Here is a 24920-nt window from a genome sequence, read left to right on the forward strand (position 1 = left end):
GATGTTGCAATTCTGGGCCTGACCCACTTTAATAAATCGAAGTCAAAAAATGCTCATTGATTCTATTCGGAACAAGAATCTACGGAGATTTGAAAAGTTGCCTCCATTGTGCATATATGATGGAATACCTCCGCTTCAGAAAAGTAATCAGACGATGTACCTAGTGTATTATGTATTTGCTTAAATTTTTCTATTTATCAATTTATAACAGCCTTTGGGGCCACGGGCTTCTGTGCCCGGCCACATGCATTCAGTTTATTCTAGCTTGTTGCCGGATATCATCTGTCCATCTTTTAGGCGGTCTTCCTCTGCCGCGGGTATTAAGTATTGCGGGGTCTCCACTCCAAGGTCTTCTGGCCTAGCGATCGTGGTTTGTCTGTGCAATGTGTCCTGCCAATCTCCATTTACGGCTGTCTATCTCTTCCACCACCTGATGACCCCGTCTTTTCTTAAATTTTTACTTTGTGTTTATTCAAACGTAGATTCTCGAAGTACAACAAAATTTTCAAGTGCCTTTTATAAAGTATCGCGTTTACATTCACACATATTGGCCTCTAAATCTTGTTCCGTCTTGCCATTTTAACTGGAATGCTTTGTTGTAACAGACGTTCCAATTTTGTTTATCGTCACAGAATAATGTGTAGATTCCAGTGTTGCACTCGCATTGTGCATCGTGGGACGGTTATAAACCGGTTCAATTTCAGCGGGACACTTGTCACTGGTGTTGCCAGATACAGATGTAACACTAAAGTAAAGATTGCACAGGAGACAAACACAAGTCCGATTAAACAGCGATAAATATTCTCAACACGCTTGTGTCATGAATGAGAAAAGAGATGTACCTACCTGCTTTTGGAACTACGAGTAACGACATCAATAAGGATTTAAAGAAAAGGATCAAACATATCATAATTTCACACACACAGGACATCCACTGCTGTACAAAGGTCTTCCCAATAATTTCCTAGATTAGGCGGTTTGTAGCGACCTGCGTCCAGGGTATTTTTAAAAAAGCGCTCATGATAGAAGGTAGTGATAAAGAGTTACAAACAATACTCCATTTAAATTGTACTCATATATTGCGGTTGTTGTGTTACAACCAACCAATAAATAAAAGTTAATTCGCAACACCCGTCGGGTTTTCATAGGACTGTAAAAAAGTACAGTCCATGCGTATAATTTGTGGCTAAAAATATGTTCGATTAAAAGCGTCGATACGCCGCTCATGGCTCGTATCGTTTTTAAATACACTTTAAAAGCCGTAGATATTCATTCGGCTGGAAACAACTGTGGTCAAATGCACGTTAAAACCGTATATTCAGCAAAAATGGAGATCAAAAGGCACGGGCCCATTGTTGTTGCAAGCGTTTAATTTTTGCTGGGGTATTACTGATACGCCAACATTTCGTCGGATCAAAGTTGTGCGCGCGGAAATTGAAGTGTGCGGGAATCTGAATGCTGCCTTTGCTGTGGTCCACGCATCATGAAACTGATAATTGGCTTAAGTATACATCTTAATACAGGAAAAAAAAATGTTTTTATTTAATATAGCATGAATAAGAAAAATGGAGAAGCTTCTTGAGTTCTATCCTTCATTATATCATTGACTGAATTTATTAATTACCTATGAAAGTCTATCTGGAATAATTTACCTTTCAAATAGGCCCAAAAAAAAAATGAAATAAGTACAGTGGTCCATCAACATTTTTGTCCAAACACGTCTAGCTCAAATACCCAATTAATTTCCTGGAAAAACTAATTCTAGTGGAGAGACAAAAAATTATAACGAGCTGGCTCACCCAGTGAGTTAAGTCTATCCTATTTCAACACATGCGATAAAAGTTTGTTAAAACAAAGCGAGGGTGAAGCTTTGCTTTGTTGCTTTTTGTTTACATTTCTTGTTCAAAATGAGGGCCGTCACAAAGAAGCGACAACTAGGGGAGCGGGTCGCGAATGAAAAATTGCTTGACTTATTTTTGCGGACAGCTCCCATAGTTTTCCGTGGGGTGAAAACCTGTCATACATTCACGTACGGAACAAATGCGAGGGTGAATGTACCATTTGCTTTATAGGTGACGGAATTTTATGCAAGTAAGTGTAAATGGTTGGTAATAAATGGTTCGTATAAAATCTTATACTTATCTACTACTAGTAAGTATTATAGAAAACTCTCAGAACAATACAAATATTATATCCTAGCAAACAAATGTTTGTGTATTGTCGTGTATTTGAGGTCTTAACCACTGCATGAAATCTATCGTCGTTATAAATTAAGCCTAGGCGCAGACCACCGATTTTTAGTCCGCCGATAGTTGGGCCCAATTTTAATTTGTATGAAGAATTAATCTGTGTAATGTGCGCACTTCCATACATGCCCATACTGATTAACTGCTCGACTAAACTATCGGCCGACGAAAAATCGGTGGTCTGCGCCTAGGCTAAGCGTTTCGTCTAAAGTGAGGCAAAATCATAAAACATGTTTGACTTTGTAACTGTCAGATATAGGAAAAACCATGAGAAAAATTAAACCAGCGCAGCGATCTAGTTTGATGTGCCTCACTTTCTTGCGCTTACTCGGTTCTTAGTTTAGGTATACAAAAAAATATTTTAACAATAAAATTGATAATCAAAATACTCACAGCCTCCGTATGTATGGGGTGCACGGCAAACAAGATGGCGGCGACGAAACTTGCGAACTCTGGCAGGAACATAGCGCAGACCCTGCAACAGACAACTGGGTCAGAACTCAGAACTTGCCACCGAACTTTGAGATAACTTGGTAACTCAGTGGATGTATCTAAGTACGGTTATTAGCTGTGTTTTCGTTAATTGTTAATTGATGATCCAGATCCGTAGAAATCGTTTTGCCAATCGTCCAGTCAACTAATTAGGTTTATAACTGGAACTGAGTCCAGTAAAGAAGTCGAGCTTTATTCTAAATTTCATTTTAAAATCGAAACAAAATGTCCTTACATCGTGTTTTTAGTGTACTAACAGGCCTGTTCATCTCCGCGAGTTTACATCGAAAACAAAACACGCACGATGGCCCACCTACAGGATACTATTCGACAAGGCCTCACATACGAGCGAACATTGACTCACGCACGCGTATTCTTGTGTATGATGGAAGAAAATAAAGAAAATAGTGTACTAAATACTGTGCAGTATTTAACTGCCTAAATAATAACAAAAACACAGAATGTACTTTTTTAAGTAGCCTCAAGACACTGAGGGGTAAATAAGTAGTTAATATTATTCATGATATTTTATGCTAAATCATGTATTTCTTCCGCCATTTTCCGCAGTTTGACACCTCACGTCACATCATTTTACCGAAGTCAGCCCTATAGCTTCGGCGCAGTGCCGATCACTGACGTTTCTCAACAAAATGGTGCTTGACTCTTGAGACAGGCTAAATTACACCATATTGTTAATGACATTGAGCATACATTTTTTTAAATACCTTCGCGAAGTAAAACTTCTGTACGTAGTACTTATTATTATTCTGTGGTACTAATAAAGAAAATTAAAATTACATTCGTAGTTTTCCGTAAATTACATCATCGTCATCTTATCGAAATATTATATTATCAAAATTAAGTTCAATACGGTGGTTTTGGCTACGTTAAGACTTCGGTCCAATAAAGCCATGTTAGATGGCTCAAAAGATCAGGATGACACCAGCAGGGTGACTTGAATTCTTTCCTGAATTGTAACAACTCATACAGTCTAAGAATACGAAACTAAAATCAGCCAGACTGACTTAATTACAATTGTATTCAAAGAAAAAGCGAAGTAACGTAAAAACTTGGGAAGCCCGTGTACAGCCTCTAAAACTTTTAAGAAGCATTAAGAAGAGCTCTAATGAACAGAGCCCACCCTAGGGGGTTCGACTTCAAAGTTAGCAGAACTATTTTAAAACAGCTGAAGGTAGATTCACACATATCAGTCCGGAAGATGGTGTGGGTAGGCCTTACACTAGCTAGGTGAATCGACGATCTGGTGAAGGTCGCGGGAAGCTGGATGCGGGCAGCGCAGGACCAGTCGTTGGGAAATTCTTGGAGGAGGCTTTTACCTAGCAGTGGACGTAATTTGGCTGAAATGAATGAACGATGAGTGTCCGTGAAGTCGCAATTTACAGACTCACAGTCCGAAATATTATTTCATACCTACATTCTTTTATTCTTCTTCTGTTTATGGCCACATTCATTCTCCACTTATCAGTGTCATTGACGACTCATTGCTCTCAATGTCAGTGGATGCATTCAGAGGTTTTTTTAAATCACTGTGTAAGAGCTGCGCACGTGACATTGGCCGAACAGCGGCGAAAAAACGCAAGTTCGTCGCTATCAACAAAAATAAGAAGAAGAAGAGAATGTATGAAAGAATATTTTCGCACTGTGCCGGTACTGTGGGTTCCCTGATATGTGTGAATCGGCCTTTACAACAGACGTCCGTTCGCGCCGGAGTGTGTTGTTCGAGTGACAATAATTGGCGGGAAGTTTGCGGAGCGACACCGACATGTTTGGTTTCACAGCAACTTCCAGTGAACTTACGACTTCAGCACACTTGTGGATGTTCGTTTTCTAGCACTCTCTTTTGTTTGGTAACGAAGTAGATAGAATAGGATAGGAGTATAATATGACAAAAATGTGTAAAAGCAAAGCGCTTTTAAATATTTAATTGGTAGAATATTAATGACTCATGACTTTTTACCCAAAAATAAAAAAGTTTACAGGTAACTGTGACTTTATCCGCCAGCTTGCTGGTTTTTAGACTTAGTAAAGTAAGACACTGCATTAACACGAGTGGAAAGGACCTTATTATCATTACATTCCTTCTAGAAAGACAAATTAAAGATTAGTTCTTTAGAGTTTAGAAGATTATTTTAAGAATCCTTTGAACGATAAATGATAGAGAATGGAGCGAGAGTGCATTCACCTGCAAGCTTAGGTTCATTGCACATTATCGAACAGTTTTAAATATCTATTATGCCAGTTGGTACCTTGAAAACTAATTCGGTATTAATTAAAGGTAAAGAAGAAGAAATACTTAATATTTCATTAGCCAACTAGTTTTAATAATTTGAGTCGGGCAGTGTGTCATCGGCCTAAACATAAAGTCAAAGAGCAGTCTCGGCCAACTTCTGAGTATCGGAATTAAGGCCGCCCATGCACGACGTCGCCAAAGCGCTCAATACTCAACAACTTTAATCTCCACTAAGACTCGTGCCCAGTGTGCTAAGCCGTAAAGTAGCGGGGTGATTCGAAGTGTGCAGCGGACTTAAAAACGTAGGTTTGACATTATATGTGAATCTCAATAGTTTTATACCTATTTATGTGCTCAAAATACTTTATACTTTACACCTTATATCTTGAATAGAGATACATCACGTCAATTAAAATAACTTTGAGCATTAATATTGAGCGTTCGTCACAAGAATCGGCATGGTGCTTGCAAAAAAGATCATCAGAAAATCTTTGAAAGTTATGCATTTTGTTATCATTATTGTTACGTGCTTTTAAGAGGTCTGAACATTCGACAATTTAAATTCCTCCTAGTGGAGGTGCATTTGTCGACTGCAAACTTTATCAAGTATAGATACTTCTCAAAGGTACATCTTTACGTCAATTGCCGACTCTTAAGTCGACTTGTGTCGCTCAGTGTGCGACGGGCCTAAATCCCCGGCGAAGGTGCACTGGTCGGCGGCTAACTACTAATTAAGGTACTTATTGTCGATTAATCCAACACCTCAACAACTTCCCTACATAAGTAATCATCAATTAAATTAACATAAATTGCTGACAAAAGTCGCACAGTGTGCGGCAGGGCTAAATCCCCGGCGAAGGTGCACTGATCGCCGACTAACTTCTATCGGAATTAAGGCGCTCGTTACCGACTTTTTGTGAGCAGCGAAATCTCTCGGAACTTCGCGAAAAACATTTATGACTAGTTTGTTGGTCGTAATGAGGCTCGGAGTTAAATGGAAATGACCACTATTATAGACTAAGAGCTACTGAACGCCAGACCTACGTTATTTTATAAAGGCTGAAAGTTTGTCAGCGCATGCTCCCAACATAGCTAAGAACCATGGCCAAACATGAAGTTTGGGTCATGGTGGCTTTGGCAGACAGACGGTACTAAAGGTGTGTAAAATACCAACTTAATTACGTCAAAGTATAAAGGCTGATTTTTTGATATTTCCTTCAAAATGTTATTAGAAATGACGTCATTAATTGACAGACACCTACCATGGTGGCAGTCCTTAGCCAACCACCTTAAAGTTCATGAAAATGTAGTCCTACTTACGTCATACTATAAAAGCTGATATTTACATAAAATATTTGAACTATCATTTGATTTCCTCATCAGCCAGACACTTCTGATGGTTCCTTCGCCTTGCCAGACAGCTTTTAGGGTGGCTGAAAGTGCGAACGCGAGGCACTATAAATATTGTTTTTTATACTTTTTCTTAAGTTATTCAAGTATTTGAGTCTGTAAATCATCATCTCATGTTGATGAGCTGATGATGGAAGGTAAGTACAACTCCTTAAGGCTTAGGAGTTGGAGGACAATTCCTTAACCAGTATATATAAGTATAGTTTCTAAAGTTATTTGGGTGTTTGCATCAGCTAGTCATCATCCCATGTTGATGGAAGGTACAACTCCTTAACGCTTAGGAGTTGTAGGATAAATCACGTCATGCTCCCCGGCGAAACTACTTTTGATTTAACTAGTCTAGTGTGTTTCTAAAATAAATCTTTGAAATGTCTTTAAAATTCTAGACCTATTTTAAAAAAAAATATGTCACAGGTTTCGCCGTATTTTGTTATTGAAAGTGGTTGCGCTGCAGAGTATCCTTCCAGCGAAACCATCACGATATATCTATTACTATGCATAGTATAATCAAATTTATAGTATAAAATAATACTATAAAAATTCTATATTGAATTAGGACCCCCAAATCCTCACTAGAATTTATATATGCGGAAAATGTGGTGCCACAAATTTTATCTTCAAAATAGTTGCTAAACGCCTAGAGTAAAGTTCTTAGCAACATTAGCATTAACATAGGTAATGATAATGTTGCTAAGAACTTTAATCTAGGCAACTTTCAGAGGTGATCACTTTAAAATTAGGGATTACCTAAGCCTGACGGAGTTGTACTTACCTTCCATCATCAGCTCATCAACATGAGATGATGATTTACAGACTCAAATACTTGAGTAACATAAGAAAAAGTACAAAAAACAATAATTATAGTGCCTCGCGTTCGCACTTTCAGCCACCCTAAAAGCTGTCTGGCAAGGCGAAGGAACCATCAGAAGTGTCTGGCTGATGAGGAAACTTCATCAAATGATAGTTCAAATATTTTATGTAAATATCAGCTTTTATAGTATGACGTAAGTAGGACTACATTTTCATGAACTTTAAGGTGTCTGGCTGAGGGCTGCCACCATGGTAGGTGTCTGTCAATTGATGACGTCATTTCTAATAACATTTTGAAGGAAATATCAAAAAATCTGCCTTTATACTTTGACGTAATTAAGTTGGTATTTTACACCCCTTTAGTACCGTCTGTCTGCCAAAGCCACCATGACCCAAACTTCATGTTTGGCCATGGTTCTTAGCTATGTTGGGAGCATGCGCTGCCAAACTTTCAGCCTTTATAAAATAACGTAGGTCTGGCGTTCACTAGCTCTTAGTCTATTAGAATTGGAACGATTGTGTTATGAAAAATCGAATGCTGGATCGCTCTTGTTAAATAATAACTTTAGATTCTAGGACATATCTTAGGACAATAATAATGACATAACCAGTGGGCTATAAAAATTAAAGTCTAATAATAAAGCATCGCTATAGGAACCTAATGCCCGTTTTCACCATCAATCTCTAATTTTTAAGTGACCCCTATGGTAACACATAACAGAAATTTTGTTTACATAGGGGTTACTTAAAAATTAGGGATTGATGGTGAAAACGGGCATTAGTCACATAAAATAATCAAATAAGAAGAAACAAATATAACTTCCCTAAGCAAGAGTTTGGGCTCTTATTTGCACAGAGTGAAGATTCGGTTTCTTTACTCATGTGTTAGCCTTCAAGGTAAGGCACAAACTTACGTAAGTTACGTATTATTACGCCCCATTATTACGATTCCTAATCATTCCCATTACGTAATCTGCGTCACAACAAGTAAGATATATATTAATTCAATACGACTTCCAAAGCCCTCAAGGCAAAAATAATTGGAACAACAAGAATTTCATAAGGCACCGTAAATATAAGCAAAAATATTTGCAAATGTAATAAATATTCAGTTTCACTCGAAAAGCAATTATGTACGTGTACGAATAATAAAGCGACATCCAATCAAATTCAATTGTGTTTGTTATTATATAAACCTAGCCAAATTAGGTTCCTTTCATTGTATCCAACATGACTAATAGCTGATCCAATTTGTATTGAAGCAGGTAGTTGTGTTTGTTCTTCAAAAGTTACTAAAATGACTGAAAAGTTATTGTTATTTCACTCACAACGACCATTCGACCATACTTAGCCTTAGTTAAGTAACGTATTGTTTTGTCAGGTATAAAATAAATGTTTTAATATGTAAGCTGTGAGTATACCTACGGATAGATGTTTCGTATGGATATCAGGGTGATATCAGTCATTGGTTCTTAATCTCTTCAAAGCTCAAAAATGGACTCGAACTCTGTCATAATAATTAAGGCTTTATATTTTGAAGTAGCATGAATCTTGAGTGAAAATCAGTAATTGAGTATCGTTTAGTAACGAGCAGTATTATAAAAGTCTATAAATCGTAAAGATTTAATTTTAACTGTATGATAAGAGTTTTAAAATACGGGACATAATGTATAAGCCCGTATTCACAAACGATGCTTGCTTAAGTGAAGCAGCAAATCGAACGCACAGCGTCCACGCGCACTATGAGACCTCATAGTAATGTTTGTGAATACGGGCGATAGTTTGTTCAAGAACGGTTTGGTGAACTTTAGTTGAGTGATAATGATAAAATGAAATTTTCAGCGACGTTTCAGAATCCCAATAGCTTAAATAGATACAAATAGGTAGGTCAGTCTTTCTCTCATGAATCGTCTCATTTACCCTTTCCATTTAAGTAGGTATTCATTAAAACTCTAAAATCATACACTACTCACTCGCTTCCCAGACTAGTGGGTAAAGTTTTAATCTGCCAGGTTCTACGTAGTTTGCCAGTTTACGAGTAAGTCGCTCGATACAGACTTGGTATAATAGTAGTAACTTCTCACCTATACTCGGGGCAAAAAGCAACGGGCAACTCGGAGCTGCAACATCGTCATATTGGCACGTGAGTCTGGTGTGGGGACACCACACAACTGGAAATTGCAGGACAATTCTGAATTAATTTCTTCAAAATACCCCACAGATCTTAAAAAGGCTTTATCCCAAAGGTCCACGACTCTATTGTTCTTCTCTTCCCACCGGGTTCATGAAATTTTAAAATGTTCTAAGAAAATGCTTTTTTGTTTTTGATGTCATGGAACTCGCGGACCTGTTGGGATCCAAAGTATAAACTTATTTTTTTCGAAAATAATAGAGCTTTGGAAATAAGCTCTCAAAGAACAGCAGAATAATCGTGTAGACGCATGTGTGCAAGAAAAATAGCTCCACCATAAACCAGTGATCATAAAGAATAGAGAAATGTGTGCGAGAAAAGCAACTCCGTCTTAAATTTATAGCCAGTAATCAATCTAGGTCACAAATCTGACCCATACCTACTAACCGACAACCGTATGTCAGATCGATCGATGCTACTAAAATATATCTTGTTATCTTTCGTACTTTAGCTTTTGAATGTTTTCTCTGTTATAATACTAGCGGCTTCGCACGGTTGCAATGGAATTTCCCGGCTTTTCTCTTCTATAATAGGTATGCATGTTTTATACCTATTAACCTGTTTCTTGAGTCACTTTATCTATTTAAAAACCGCATGAAAATCCGTTGCGTAGTTCTAAAGATTTAAGCATACATAGGGACAGACAGCGGAAAGCGACTTTGTTTTATACTAAGTATGTAGTGATAGTGATGTAGTGATTTTGAGAGGTAATTAAGTTAACTTTTTGCAACTGCAAGGTTAGTTTACTTAATTGCAAAATTGATGAAAGACTGGGGGGCGAAATGTAAAAAATCGTCGATCACAATTAATTGAAACTGGGACCCTTTCGGAATTACAACACGTTTTGTCACTTGTCTAACCCGTGGAAATAATTCATACGAAACCGCGGTAACAATTAATTTCTATTGTGTCTCGATTCGCTGGTACTTGAAGGGCTACGGGGACTGGTCTCAGCGATACCACGACCCCATTGAACTTTTATACATAATGGTACAGATGCACATGCTCATGAAATATCACGCTTATTAGCATGATTAAAACTAGCGTTGTTAAAACAATTCGACGCACATTCTACTAAGTAGCAATTGCTTAATAGTGGCATGCTTTTTTTTATTGTTTATTTTATTTAGGACAACCAACAAGATAAACACGCATACATGGAAATGAATTACTATAACTAAAAGTGCTTAGAACTAAAGTGTTGTCTTAATTAAAGATTGCCACGGCATGCAATGTGGACAGTTACAAATTTAAAAACTAACAACTAACAAATATAATCCTTTCGTGCTAGTATCTAATGAGCATGTGAATCTGTACTTAATTATTTTCCTAGAACATTGGTTACCCTAGTCTCTATAAGTAACGAGCTAGCACTTTGCGTGTTTCGCCTCGGGGGGCAACTTGGGGTGACTTAACACCATGTTTGTTAGCGAGTCTTTATGATTCTAATTTTGTTTGCATCCAGGGGCGCGCATTTGTTCTTCGACGTAGGCGGTAACTAAGTATGTAGGTAGGTACTTCTAAATTATAAACCCCTGATTTTGATAATTAAAAACCGTCTAATTGTTTACACAGCCATGTCAGCCATATTCTAAAAGAGTCTCAAACATGGTACCTACTTTTCTAGCTAAAATCCAATCATTGGTCTTCCATCATCTTTCAGTGTGTGGGTTGCTAAAATTAAATTTAGGTAACCACTATTGAAAGCCTTCACCGATCACTACTGAAAACCCCGCAAGCCTCCGAGCCATCGAAAACATTTTTATTGGGATTCCATAATATCCTTATAATTATGCTAATTGGACATGACCCTAATTAGCAGTTAACACAAACGAGTTTCAGATTGAAAAATAGGTGCTTTCAAAAAACGAACCGTGATTAAAACAAAAAAATATGGAACAACAAAAATTTAAAAATAATAACGAGCCAACCACCCCGGGGCATTTTGGCCCCGTTTCACCCCGACCAAAACAATGCGTTTCCATGGCAACGCCTCTCAATTCTAGTGGAGTGGCAATTTTATTGAATGCTGGGACGTGGAAGCGAGTAAGTGAGGCGGGTGGATAGTCAGTTTTGGTCGAGTCGATAGGCGAAAAATGTACACTTTTTTGGTCGAGATAGAGGAAGAAAAAGTGATAAAATAAACATGTTTCTTCAAAACATTGTCTGCTAAAGTCAACACCCTGTATATGGGCCCGTATCGTGAAAGAGATATGACTGGTCTATAAATAAATCTTGAGTTTGAACACGAGATTTTGGCTTATGACCTAACACGTTAGTTTCTACAATGGCAGTAGTATTTGTGAGTTTTCTAGGAAAGAATTCAATATGATCCGACTAGGGATACACTATTTCCAATGTGCCGACGTGCCTTTTACAACCTGTAAATTGTAACACCGTCTTGAAAAATAAACAGGCATATTTTGTCTGAGCAAGAATTTTGAAGCCGGGCCAAGTGAAGCAAGATACGATTTTTATTTGACTTTAGTTTACATATTTAACAAAAGATTCATAATTCTATCACCAAATAGAATTATAAATATTTCTTTCATTATTACTAGCTTCTCTCTCCTTCTTTTGTGCTTTCTCTTCGTGGTTATGGCTATAAAAACTTCGATCTGTCTTTTAAGTAAAGTCCTTTCTAAATCTCTTCTTATGTAAACCTATGAATTCGAATACTTAGGTACCTACTTATTTTTGGTTTTCTCAATGAAACTCATCTTTTTCATTTAATACACATATTATGTTATGTAACAGCCATCATTACACAGTACATACATTTTTCTTTAGCTGAATGAACATTTACACATAGGTACATACATAAGTATTTTTACCTCGATAAATATAAATGTTCATTCAACCGAAGAAAAAAATCCCGTAACGTTAACTAAAGGCATATCTTAATTCGCTTTTATATTAAGCTGATTATGTTTTATGTTGCTCGGATGATATTAGGCAAGAGGAAAATTGGAACAAGAAACAAATACATTTTTCTGCCTTAGGCAAGAAAGACAAAAATAGGCAGTAGACTTACTTGAATTATTTCAAATTCACCAGCACGTCAGATTATACATGTTTTATTGTAAAATAGCACTTTTTGGAACTAGATAAGACACCACAGTACTTAAAACATAATGTGCTGTCGACCGTACAAGACACACGAAAAAGAGCTACCCAATTAATATCTGATTGTTTAAACGTTTCAATAAACATAGATGAATTACCAGTGAGTAGAACATAGAGTGGCTTTGAAAAAAATTAGAATGGTTTAATAATTTATTATTATTTAATTTATTTAAGTCTGTAATGCTAATGGTAGAAAATATTGTGATTTTGACTTTTACAATAAGGATATACTTATATATTTTATGTTTAATTTTATATATTATGTCGCTACTGTACTTCTACTCCATTAAGTAGCCCTGAACGCTGTAAATATCAATTTCGTCCTCATTTTCATAACTCTGATTACGAAAAAGTGTAACGAATGGCTAAATGTATAAGGCATGAATTATACCGTGTTTCATTAGGATAGGTTTAGCATAAGTTATGTGGAGATTATTATACAGGATATAAATAAATTGGCATAATTTCAACAGGGAATCATTCATGAATAACGAATAAATAATTTCGTCCTGATGTTATTATAACAGTAGGATGAAATTATAATTATTCATGTGAAGCAGGTTGTTAATTATTCTTGGGAAAATATCTTGTGGTAAATAGAAAAACCATAGAAAGCGTTAGTCTTATTTTAAGTACTTTTTGTACAAATCAATGGATTTAAAAGCATAATATTATTTTGTTTCATCAGTTTCAGACAAATTAAGAAACAAGATAATATGTTTACATAATTAGTCTATTGTTCCTATTTAGTCAAGTTACGTTATTTTCCGTGGATTATAAATATAATATATTATATTTCTGACGTCATAACATAATCGTCAGATCAAAAGAACAGACAAAGCGTTCAAAAGATTGCGTTACAAAATATTAGAAAAGCTTCTTCGGAGTAACGGCGAGTTTTAATTAACAAATGGCTTAATTATTTCGCAACAACGATACTCCACCATTATGAGTAAATTAATTTAGCAAATGTAATTAATTGCTCACATGCGAAGATAAGACAAAGGGTCGTAATTAAGGGCGGAGTTATGACATTGGCAGCGGTGTGAGCGCCAATGAAAAACTAATTTAACTCGCGGCAAAAACTTGGTCGGACCGGATACGGTACACAAATAAAAAGAGACACAGCAAGCCCTATTCTCGATAAGCTTTATGCTCTTGTTAAGCTTCAACCATTCCAAAGCGTGCAGATCGCCATCACCGGCGCGATCATAGGCCAATGACAGGTCGCGCGACCCATGACAGTCCGCGCGACCTGTCATTGGCCTATGATCGCGTCGTGATTGCGCCGGCGATGGCGATCTGCACGCGTTGGTGTGGTTGAAGCTTTAGATAAGGTCTCTCATACTTACAACCTGGTCAAATTAATGCGCACCAGGCGAAGTGACGTCACAACGACGTTTTGGTACGGGACGGGGCGAACGAGGTAGGTACGAGTCGCATTTCAACGAGGTACGCAGTTAATATGACCGGGTTGTAATAGTGAACTACATCAAAAGATCCTACGTCCTTTAGTTAGTAGTTCGTTGCAGCCAAAGGACGTCTACTGTTGGACAAAGGCCTCTACCAAGGATTTTCACAACGACCGATCCTGCGCTGCCCGCATCCAGGTGCATCCCTTTGCTGAAGATTTTTAAAGACATGAGTATCGAAATGTGATACATTATGGACCTACAGGCACTGAAAGCTAAAAGTAACAGTAACACGTATGCGAAGCAGAACTTAATCACTTCCAAATTAAATTCCAAAGAAGAACGACTTGGATCATTTGATGGAGATTTCCAAAACGATTGCGTGTTAATATCAACATCTACGTTCATTTTTAGCTTTCTACAGACTGTCTGATGTATCTGTTCTATTATGTTGGTTTCTCATCCCATTATTCGCGAGACCTCGGTAACAAACGCTGTTGTTTGCCTATTTTGTAGCTCCCAGCGAACTTGGGATTCTTATCTCGCAAATTTACTGGAATCTGACATTTTTGTCCCCGTCGAGTTATGATTGATATTTGACTAAAAAGCTTTTGTTCGCCGTCGGGATCTTTTCGCGGGAAACGCGATTATTAGTTTACATTTCGCGTGATTTTCCAGGAATTGGGGACATGTAAACAAAGTAACGTACTTACATACTGGTAGATAATATTTACGTAGGTACACGTTATACAATCTACATCATCAATGCGTCTGTGCCAATAGACATCTAACAAAATGCGAACCAAATAGACTGATTCAGATTCAGGAATTTGATTCAATTTTGTCACCTAGAATAGACCACAAAACCTTCGAATCGAGAAATTCACGCTTTAGCCGCTATTGCATAAAGTTTAATATAGATTTCGAAAGGAAAAATATAGCCAATAGTTGGAAACAGATGCACATATTGGATCTCGTTAGACTCTTATGCGAGCACACAAATTGTTGAAGCGATGGCATAAAGTAAAAAGACAATTTTTCATCCGAACGTGTGCCGCTGAAATCAAAATTTGCTTAGTGAGCTTCTTTGTATCTGCTGATAAAAAATTGCCAGCCATAAAGTGCATTTCTCCGAAATGAGGCTTTCCTCATGCAGCCATGAATTTAAAAGTAATTCCATTATAAGTTTGGAGTTGTCTGGAAATTTTGAGTTGCAAATAATGTGAGGGGCCTAAAAGTTCTGCTTCATACACTAATGTGATTGGAGTGTGCCGTAAGGGTATTACAACTTTTAAGTGGCGTAAACGAGTTGGTAGTCGGGAACGCGCGCGCATCTAATGTTGTTGTTATTTGGTTATTTCATTAAAATGTGCACCATGTATAAAGTCATTTGCTTCGTAATTAGTAAATAAACTTAGTGACGTACCTTAGAGTAATAAGTAAAATGGAATTTATGGACCAGAAATACGCGCGTGACAGAAGAGAAAAAAACTTTTTTGGCGTTTGCCCAGCTTTATCAAAAGAACAGATATTGATGATATTTTACTCGGTGGTGAGGACATCAGACACAATTTCGACATAGTTAAGCTTAAGACATTAGAGGCTATGTTGTCCTATAGTTCTGAGCTTCGTAGGATTCTAAAGTCTTTGAAATCTAACACTAGACTGTTGTCTCCGTTTCCCATTGATATCTGTTTAGCTAGGTACACGTGTGTGGTTGGGTGGAAGGAAACCCACCTTCAATTGTGAGCTAAATAAATGAAATTCAATTTGATTTTATTTCTGACATTACATCAAATCTACAGCCAAAATCTTATTCCAGTTATATCCAGTCACATAAAGAATATTTCATTCATTTCCTCAACGCAGTTCAGCTGTATGTATGAGCGATTAATATTTACATAATGTTTATTCTCTGATTAAACAACGGCGAATCACATGGAAACGGGGATTCGTTTTTCTTTCACAGTGTTTACTGTACTGTTATAACATATTTTTTGTTTTCATTTTCATTCATTTCGGTGAAAGCACTCATCCGTTGTAGCAAGGCTTTCCGTTTACAGCTGAATAATTTTCGTGTTTTGCGGGATTCGATTTCTCGAAATATGACTAAGATCGTTACGATTTAGTATTCATACTTATGGCCATGACCGTACGGTTCTGTGTTCATGGTCAAGATAACACTAATTTGTAGAAATCTTAGATTAAGTAATAATAATTTCATTGTGTTTTATTACTTTAACCGTTAATTAGATAATTATAACATAATTGTTTTGGTCGAATTTAATTGAAAAATCGACTGTATGTCTCAAGTCGAGTTTTAAGTGTTGTCTCTTGTCCTTAGTCTTTTGGGCAATGTCAATTAATTCATTTTCACTACAATGTAATTTTGCTAATCCAAGTTTTGTCCAAACTTATTAAAGAGTTACAGACAAGTTATTTACTTAAATCAGTAATCTGCTTTCACGAGCCTTACTTTAAGTAAAGGTCAAGAATTATTCGCTTAAACAACGGCTACAAATAACAAACTGCTTACCAAGTATATTCTGTGAAATCTGCCGGACTGGGATGATAATGAGCGCTTGAAAATCGTTAATAGGATTAAGCTAGCAAATTGGATATTGAGCATAAGCCAGGCTAAGTTCGCGGTGGACACAGCAAGCGCCGTAATTAGCAGTAACTAAGAGGATCGGAGTCTGATTAAAACTGGCTTAACTTGAACACTGCTGGCCCTCACTCCAGTCCCGTCTTATGTAAGCCCCTATTATTGTACAGGAGCAACTTAGTTTACGGACATTGTATTTTGTGACATTATTAGTGCTTAGTGTTTGACTTTGTTTTCTTTTTGGACTTCTTTATCTTTTGTTTTTTTAGTGAGCGTGCTCTTTTGCGCTGCTTATGAGAGGCTTACACCTCAAGCATTTAGACTGATTCTAATGATGGTCATTATAAAGATGAAATTTCTGATGTCTAGAATAATACTAGCATAATTGAGTCATTTGCAAATGCAAATTCGCTGTGAAAGCTTCTTTGCGATAGCAATTCGCTTTAATAGGTTTATGTTTTTTATAGCTGATTATATTTCTTTCAGTTTTCGCTTTTGAAATAGGCAAGTCTAAAAAAAATTTCACAATACAACCTCTGGTATTGTTCTAAAAAGTCTTTCCCAAACAATTTATTAAGATAATCCTCTGACTCAAGTCACTAGGCACAAGATGGGGATACCTAGTAATTCTGAAGATTACAATAGGACAAAAGACAAATCCAACTGTAAGTCCGGTCAGGTGAGCCCTTGTAGGGCCAAGTGTCCGTCCTTCAGCCAATTGTCGAGTACGTTTCAGACGTTTATATCATTGGAATGGCGGACCATTTAGTTGATAAGAGCTTGGTTTAAGGCTTAAATTGTTCCCACGAAGACTGTTTTTTGCGGGATCTCGTTGTGATCTTTCATACTGATTTAAAAATCTAGACGTTGGATGTTAATCTAACGCTCCTTTCACTGAGGAAAATACATTGGATTAAGGTTACATAAATATAGGGGTTCGTCAGATTAATTTAAGTAGTCATTGAAAATGTCAAAGTTTGTTTTCTTTTAAACAGGCATTAAACCACAAAAAAGCAAACAACTTGATAGTAAGTAGGCTAAACAAAAAGTGGAAAACAAACGGTCCCGAAATTAAAACGGAAACGTAAGAAATAATAATTTTAAGTTCATCAAATCGGTTCTTCGGTTATTCGAGGTCGGAACTCCGTTGAATTGGGTCACAGTTGTTGCGAGTAGTGTCGCCGAAAATCGATAGTAATTGAATATCGATGGAAACATTGGAAAGTTTTATCTTTTTATATTCAATCTTTCGTACGAGTTCAAAAGTGACATTGATCAAATTGAATGCTTTGTGCTGAACTGTGTGTGTGTGTATACCTCTAAGTGATAGTGCAATTAGTTTAATATTTTGCGTATTTTTTAACATATTGTGTATTGTTGTACCTATCGTTGGTGTACCTAATAAATAAATAAATAAATAAATAACTGTAAACTGAAAAAAAGTTTCACTAAATGTAATTTTGTTACAAATTATTTAAATAACCGTAGGTAAATACATACCATTGAGTTTTGTGTAAGACTACTCATTATTGTTATGATGTTTTAATGTGAAGACAATAATTCATTGGCTGTCTTGACTGTCTGACTCTACCCGGTGCGTGTTATCAGAGTATAAGCGCTTAATGCAAGGGTGCAAAGTTTTCCGATTTGTCTCTTTATGAAACAAGCTCAAACGGCTTGAAAGATGATGGCTTGCGTGCCGTGTCTGATTCGTTTTTGTTTCGATATCTAGTCGTCTGTTCAGTACATGAGTTCTTACAATTTAAATAAAGTTTTTCTACAATTACTTTCTTGACGACCTTGCTATTATCTAATTTTGACTCTGACATCCGATTGATTGCCCCTCATAATCTATTTTAATGTTACAATTTACTTAACTGAAATTTATGTTTTTTACATATAAATTACTCATGATAATAATATCACATATTTTAACATTAGTATGCCGACAAGGCTGATAACGGCTTGAACACATCTTTTGCTTGTACACCCACCTCCTTACCTGTGTTTCACAAATAAATTAAGTAGGTATTTGTGTTTTGCTGTTTTAAATCGAGACTGACTTTTTCTTATCGATATCGACTGAATTGGTTAGGGTTAGGATATCGCTTCGCATCACTAATTCGAAGCACTCAAGTTTCGGCCTGGAGTGTTCAGAGATGGGATATTATTCTATCGAGCACACCTTTCGCATGCAAATGGGGGAATGAAGATTATCGTTAGTATTCTGTTTCTTGGCTTGTTCCGAGTTGGGAGTGTAATGTGAGATTCTTTCGAAATATCGAGGTTAATTGAAAAGTGTTATATCCAATGGCCATTGACGAGCTTTTTATTAACTTTAAAGAACGTGATTGTGTGCCAAAGTATATACTTTAACGATATCGTTAGCCCAACTACTGGGCGGTGTCAAGGATGGACTTCGTTCTTTGTTTGTCTGAAACCATTACAAAATATCAATTGAAGTGTCTATTTACTTATATTGTCAAATTATCAGCATTATACCTAATTTTAAGCATATGAAAGTATGAATGTAATGATTAACAAATTGCGTGTCAGACTAAAATTCACGCGGGAAAAGCCGCGGGTAAGAAGATAAGACACTGAAACAATATTTGAGAATGCTATTCAAAAATATAAATAATTTTTGACTGTCTCAGAAGCGTGTATTTTTACTTCATATTGAATGGGATATATCAGTACTGGTCATCATACTTCATAGGTTTAAGCCGCACGACATGACGTGAACATTTCTTTGCATTAAAAAAGAAAAAACGTCCCGTGTGACCGCGAGTCATCAGCTTACCAGCAAATGATTTACAGGAAACAAGCAAATCCCCAGTCAATTTCTCGCCGTAAAACATGTTTTTGCGCCATAATTATATTTTAATCAGAAACTTTAATGAAGCTGTTGTTAAATGTTAATTTAAAAGAGGGAAATTCGAAGCCTTCCTCTTTTAACACTCACTCGGTGTTTACAAAAACCGGTCCACGGGGTAAACGGGCTATTGGCGTAGAGTACTGAATAATTAAACGTTAAACTGACTGTAAAGTAGGCTGGAGCAGTAGTGACGGACCCTGAAAACTGCGTAAAACTTACCTTATGGCATTAAATCGTTAATGCAGATTTTAAAGAGAAAATAATATGTTAGACATAGGTACTATCGGCAACAGTGTTAACTACCCATTGCCAGTCATGTCGTATCGTTCTATCACAAAGAATCACCATTTGATGAGAGCGAGAGCAAAAACGGAAATGGATAAGTAGTTAACAGTGTGGCCGTGTGTACACGGTTTATTGCGTAAGTACAAACTTATTGATACCTAAGTATAAAGTTTATGTAAGTAAAAAGTGGTATGATGTGATTTTTACTACATTGCTTAGTTTATTACTTTAAAATACAGTATTGTGGTTTTTACAAAATTTACCGAATATTTTCATAATTTTATAGACACACATTACCATTAGTAACATCATACATTAAAGTATACCTAGATATAAAATCCAAAGCACGGATTTTAGCTACAGTGTCTACCTAAATATAAAACGAAAGTCCGCAACTGACATCACCCCTTTGTTGCTTTTACCTTACTATAGGTTTTCCTTTTCCCCTTCACTTCTGCGAGTTGTTATTTTCCAACAAAAGAAGCTTATCAACAGTAATAAAAGCTCTTTTAAAAGCTCGTGCTTCTGACGTCCACTCGGGCGCTTCTCACTCCCATTGTATTGTACCGGGCCTTTCGAGTTAAATTACAGGATTATTGAGTCCTAACAATTAAAAGTTTCCCAATTCAATTAACAATTAAGGGTTACGACGTAGCTGCCACTGATTGGACTTTCACATTAATTAATTTTGACTTTAACGTTAAGAGCATCGACTGTTTAATAAGTTTTAAGCATTCTAGCAAAATAGTTTTAAGGTTAAGATAATTACCTACTAAGTACTTATTACCTATTAGTTACGAAATAAATTAAGAGGCAAAATGGCCTCGATGTTATGTAGTTATCTCTGGAGGATAATAAATAAGCCAGTTAATCGAAATAATTCCCAAAAGAATTATTCAGAATTTCTCAAAGGGTGTAACCTACCTACCTATAAATAATATCCATAAAGTATTATATTCAATTAAAGTACCTACATAATATTGTTAACATTGATACACGGTCACAGTTGCAGTGGTTTCATTCTTCAAAAACTTTTGGCTCTGTTTATGTCTTTTTGCCGACTTTTCTCACTATTGCAAGTCTTTAAAAGCGACAACGTGAAATAGAGCAGATTAGATGTGAATTCCGAATAAATATTTACCTGTCAAAACTTGGCGAATCGATTTTACAAATTCGTAATTGAAATGTCACGATTATCCACTTTCACCATTTCAAACGTAAATAAATTAAATTGATAACGATTTATGGCGGTGTTTGTTTTAATTAAGGCATACTAAAGATAACCCGTCATTTCCCAAGGCACATTGCCCTCCAGAATGCTCAGCTGATTATCTAGATGTGCCGGTTTTGGCTGAGTTAATAAAGCCGCAAATTATATATGTATAAAACGTAATTAATTCAGATATAATTGCGTTGGACCGATCAGTCTTCTTGTTCTGATCACGTGACCCGTAATAATCCTGTGCAGACTTAGTGAGCTACTGATTACTGAAGCATTAATAGAATAGACGGCATAATGTATTCTCTACTGAATTAACAAAAGGTATGTTTGAGAGAGAGAGAGAGAGAGAGAGAGAGTGGAAAATGGCCAGGATTTTAGGTTATAATTGAGATAAATATAAAAAACTAGATTTTTTCTAATAATCAGGATAAAATCAGAAATAATTGCAACCAGGTTGCCGATTTACATCTTTGATTTAAAATAAAAAATATTACCTGTAATTTTTGTAAGTTAATGTTCTTGCTACCCTGTTAAACTAATACGAGCTAGCGATTTTTCAAATTGTAAGTCTGATCAGTCAGATGCCAAAACCGTTGAGCGATTGACCTATCTTACCTTAGTTGTCAAACATCACTCGTGGTCGAAGCCGCCAGATCACTCCCGCTTTTGCGCCAGCTATGTTCAAAGTCAAAGTCAAAATTTCTTTATTTGTATAGACTATTTAAATAGTACTTACAAATCATCAAATATTTTGCTCTGAAGGAGCCTCTACATGTTTCATAATCTTTTTCCTCTACCAGCGCTTCGAGACCAACATTTGGTTCCAGTGTGGTTTAGTGGCTAAGCCCTGCCCTTCTAGCGGGGAGAACGCTTAGGCTGGGTTGCACCATTTTACTTTAAGTTTGACAAACGTTCAAAATCTGTCAAACTCCATACAAAAAACACGGGTTATCGTCATAGTTACGGTCAAATTTGGGTGGTGCAACTCAGCCTTAATGTACATAATATGCACAACATATTACACTTACCTGTAGTACAAGAGTGATACAAGCGCGTGTAGCAGCAAGTTGACCAGGTGGTACCCGGCCGGCTGGAGGCCGTGCACCGCGTAGTTCCATCGGAACGTGAGCACAGTCAGCGGCCGGTACGACTTGTGGGACTGTTCCTGAGGACAATGAGAGTATTGGTTAGTTAATTAAGTTAATTATTTATTTATTTATTTATTTATTATTAATTATTGAGCAATTAATTGGTTAAGTTATGGTCTGGAGAATAAGCCAAAGGCCTTGCACATCTGGCAGGGAGAGCCTCACATAACCCACTGGTTCTCCAATGCATGAAATTGCATACCCTCTGGGGGTATGCAATGAGGGCTATCGTTTTTATACTTAACAGTTGGCACCCCTGGCGATTGACAGGACCTTACTCTACAGTGGCGCCATCTTGATGAGTGCAAATGCGATAGTCCTCCTACCACTTTAGCGCTCACAAGTTGGCCCCACTGTCTTCGCTACTAGCAAGTGACAGGACCTTACTCTACAGTGGCGCTAACTGGTGAGCGCTAAAACGATAGCCCTCATTTCATGCATTCCCTGACGATAAAAATAAAGAATAGGCCAAACCAACTATAGTGTTGTTTCGGTGTATCTGTATAAATAACATAATATCAATTGCCAAATATACATGTCTGGAAAAGGTGTCTATTGAAAAAGATTAGAAAGTCATCAGGTAAAGTCGGAAGGATGGCAAGGATGATATTTTCATATAAAAAGTATAAATTGATAGAGCTGACGAAAATGGGACCGACTATGACACCTGTCGTATGTATTTACTTCTTTCTTCTTATCTCTGTTAAAAACCTTTGCTTTATCTATCGATAGCTGATCGGTCAGCAATATCAGCTGGTCAGGACCAACAAGTTGTTGGCAACAACGCATAGACATGGTGTAAGGTTCATAAAATTCTGCGATGCTATTTTGAGAGTCCAGTGGATTTTTTTTACTTTACCCAAGTGTGAGGAAAACGTGAGCTTTTGAATATTCCGTTTATTAAAAACTCGTGTGTATTTTTTAATAAAATAGAGCTTAAATGGAATATGATACCGTTGGTATTTTAATGGCGTCCCCATTAAGCGCTTAGCAAAAAAGGCTTTTGTAAAACCATGCCTGTGAAAGTGGGTCTTTTAATCATTTTTAGGGATCCTCTTTCAAATTATCTTAACAAAGATAACGTATACATATACCGCCTTTGTGGAATATTCCTTCAAAGGGTTACACTTTTGATGTTTTATTATGCCTAAGTTTTCTCTTATCTTTAACTTGTACTCGTAATACCTACAAAGAATACTCGAACTCCTTTATTTTTGTATAATATTGTCTGATACATATAAACACTATATCAGACTAAAAACAATCAACTGATGCAAAGTTTCATGATTAAGTGTTCGTATAAATTTAAAATTGTTTCAGTGATAAAGTATATTTAAATAAAAACTTTAATAAAATCGCGGAGAACGATCGATGGAAAAATACCGCACTTAAAATTTGTATCAACTAAAAAACTGATTTATTGTTGCGGTTATTGCAAATTGATCTTTTAAAAGGTATCGCGAAAAATATCCATTTTGTGGCATAATTGCATCGAAGACATGAGCAGAAAATATTTTTATAGTATAATTATCACGGATATAATTTTATTATTATATGCATTTTATATGCAACATAAATTAACGTCCGTAAAATATAGTCAATTTATGTCTTTCCTTTTAAAGAAAAGATAATGAACAATTTAGAATCGTCAAACATGTTCACATCTTACAAATAGATTAGTATCAAAGTGAGGTAAGGCTAAGTTGCACCATCTTACTTTAACTTTGACAAACGTCAAGAATCTGTCAAACTCCTTTTAAAAAGCACCGGTTATTGTTATTGCAAGGTGGTGCAACTCAGCCTAAATGTGTCACTGTATCAGCAAAACATTCTAGTGTATTTTAAATCAAGTTGAAGTTGATAAAGTCACAAATCGAAATAAAAAATGGGTTAGCTAATTAAAAGTTTGCTATGAAATATGCAAACATTCAGCTCATCCAATCGCCCACTCCACGTATTTCGCTGGCTTACTGAAATCTATCTGAAAAAGTGGTTTTATTAATTCCAAATTCTACGAATAGCTATCCACAAACTTCATAATTGAATTCCAGCTTTGAAAAGCGAACTAAAGCCTGCATACCTTCGGTTTGGGTATGAGAAGTTGTGACAACGATATTTATTAGGTCTCCCATATTGTTGCTGTGATGAATGCCCGCCATTACCGCTAGTTACTGCAAGGTGTGCAAGATTTCAGTAGGCTCACTTGAGAGTGGGTATTGAGGCGTTGAATCCACTGACCAAGGGCTTAAACTCATAAACTTATTTATTTTTGCAAACAGGCTTTTAAAAATCACTTTTACACGTCCCTTACCACTGCTTCGGGACAATAAATGGGCCAGTGCTGAGTAGAAGCAGCGCAAGAAACTCAGTCACCATTGTCAGCCTCCTTTTTAATGGTTTAGACGTCGGTATATCAAAAATACTGTAGCACTTTTTAGTTGAGACAAGTGCAATTTTTCAACAAAAAATAGTTTCTTTGGGAACTGGTTTTTACTGATATTTGTGGAGAGTGATATTATGGGTATACCTTGTCGTAATCTGGACGTACCAAGACCACTATACATTTGGCAGTGGTGATGGTGCCCAAATAATTTTCTCTGCAAAAAACACTATGCCTAGATGTGGGACGTAGATGGCTAACTTGAAATCGACACGTAGATTGGAAATAAAAAAAGGAACGTATGGAAAGAAGTCCCGTAAGGACGCTTATCTATGGGAGCAAGCCTTCTGGTATTGTCCCCAATTGTGTTACCGCCACTACCTGACATGGAATTTCATTTAAAGAAGCGTTGCTATATTGCCGCTCCACTCGCTAATTTCGTTCCCCTGTGAATCATGTTTATG

The 24920-nt window shown here is 36.6% G+C and overlaps 2 protein-coding genes across 2 annotated transcripts in view; both read right to left on the reverse strand.

Moving 5' to 3' along the window:
* The window catches only part of LOC135073117 (glutamate receptor ionotropic, delta-2), a 108203-nt gene that overhangs the window by 64540 nt on the left and 18743 nt on the right, over window positions 1–24920 (reverse strand). The window lies entirely within an intron of this gene.
* LOC135073476 (protein O-mannosyl-transferase Tmtc3-like) overlaps window positions 1–24920 on the reverse strand; it is a 181039-nt gene that overhangs the window by 15532 nt on the left and 140587 nt on the right. The window contains exons 2-3 of the mRNA XM_063967660.1: window positions 21957–22093; window positions 2640–2721 (exon numbers count right to left, since the gene is read on the reverse strand). Of these exons, the coding sequence (XP_063823730.1) occupies window positions 2640–2721; window positions 21957–22093 (219 nt within the window). The remainder of the gene's footprint in view (window positions 1–2639; window positions 2722–21956; window positions 22094–24920) is intronic.

This window comes from Ostrinia nubilalis, chromosome 7 (assembly GCF_963855985.1).
Source record: "Ostrinia nubilalis chromosome 7, ilOstNubi1.1, whole genome shotgun sequence".
NCBI lineage: Eukaryota > Metazoa > Arthropoda > Insecta > Lepidoptera > Crambidae > Ostrinia > Ostrinia nubilalis.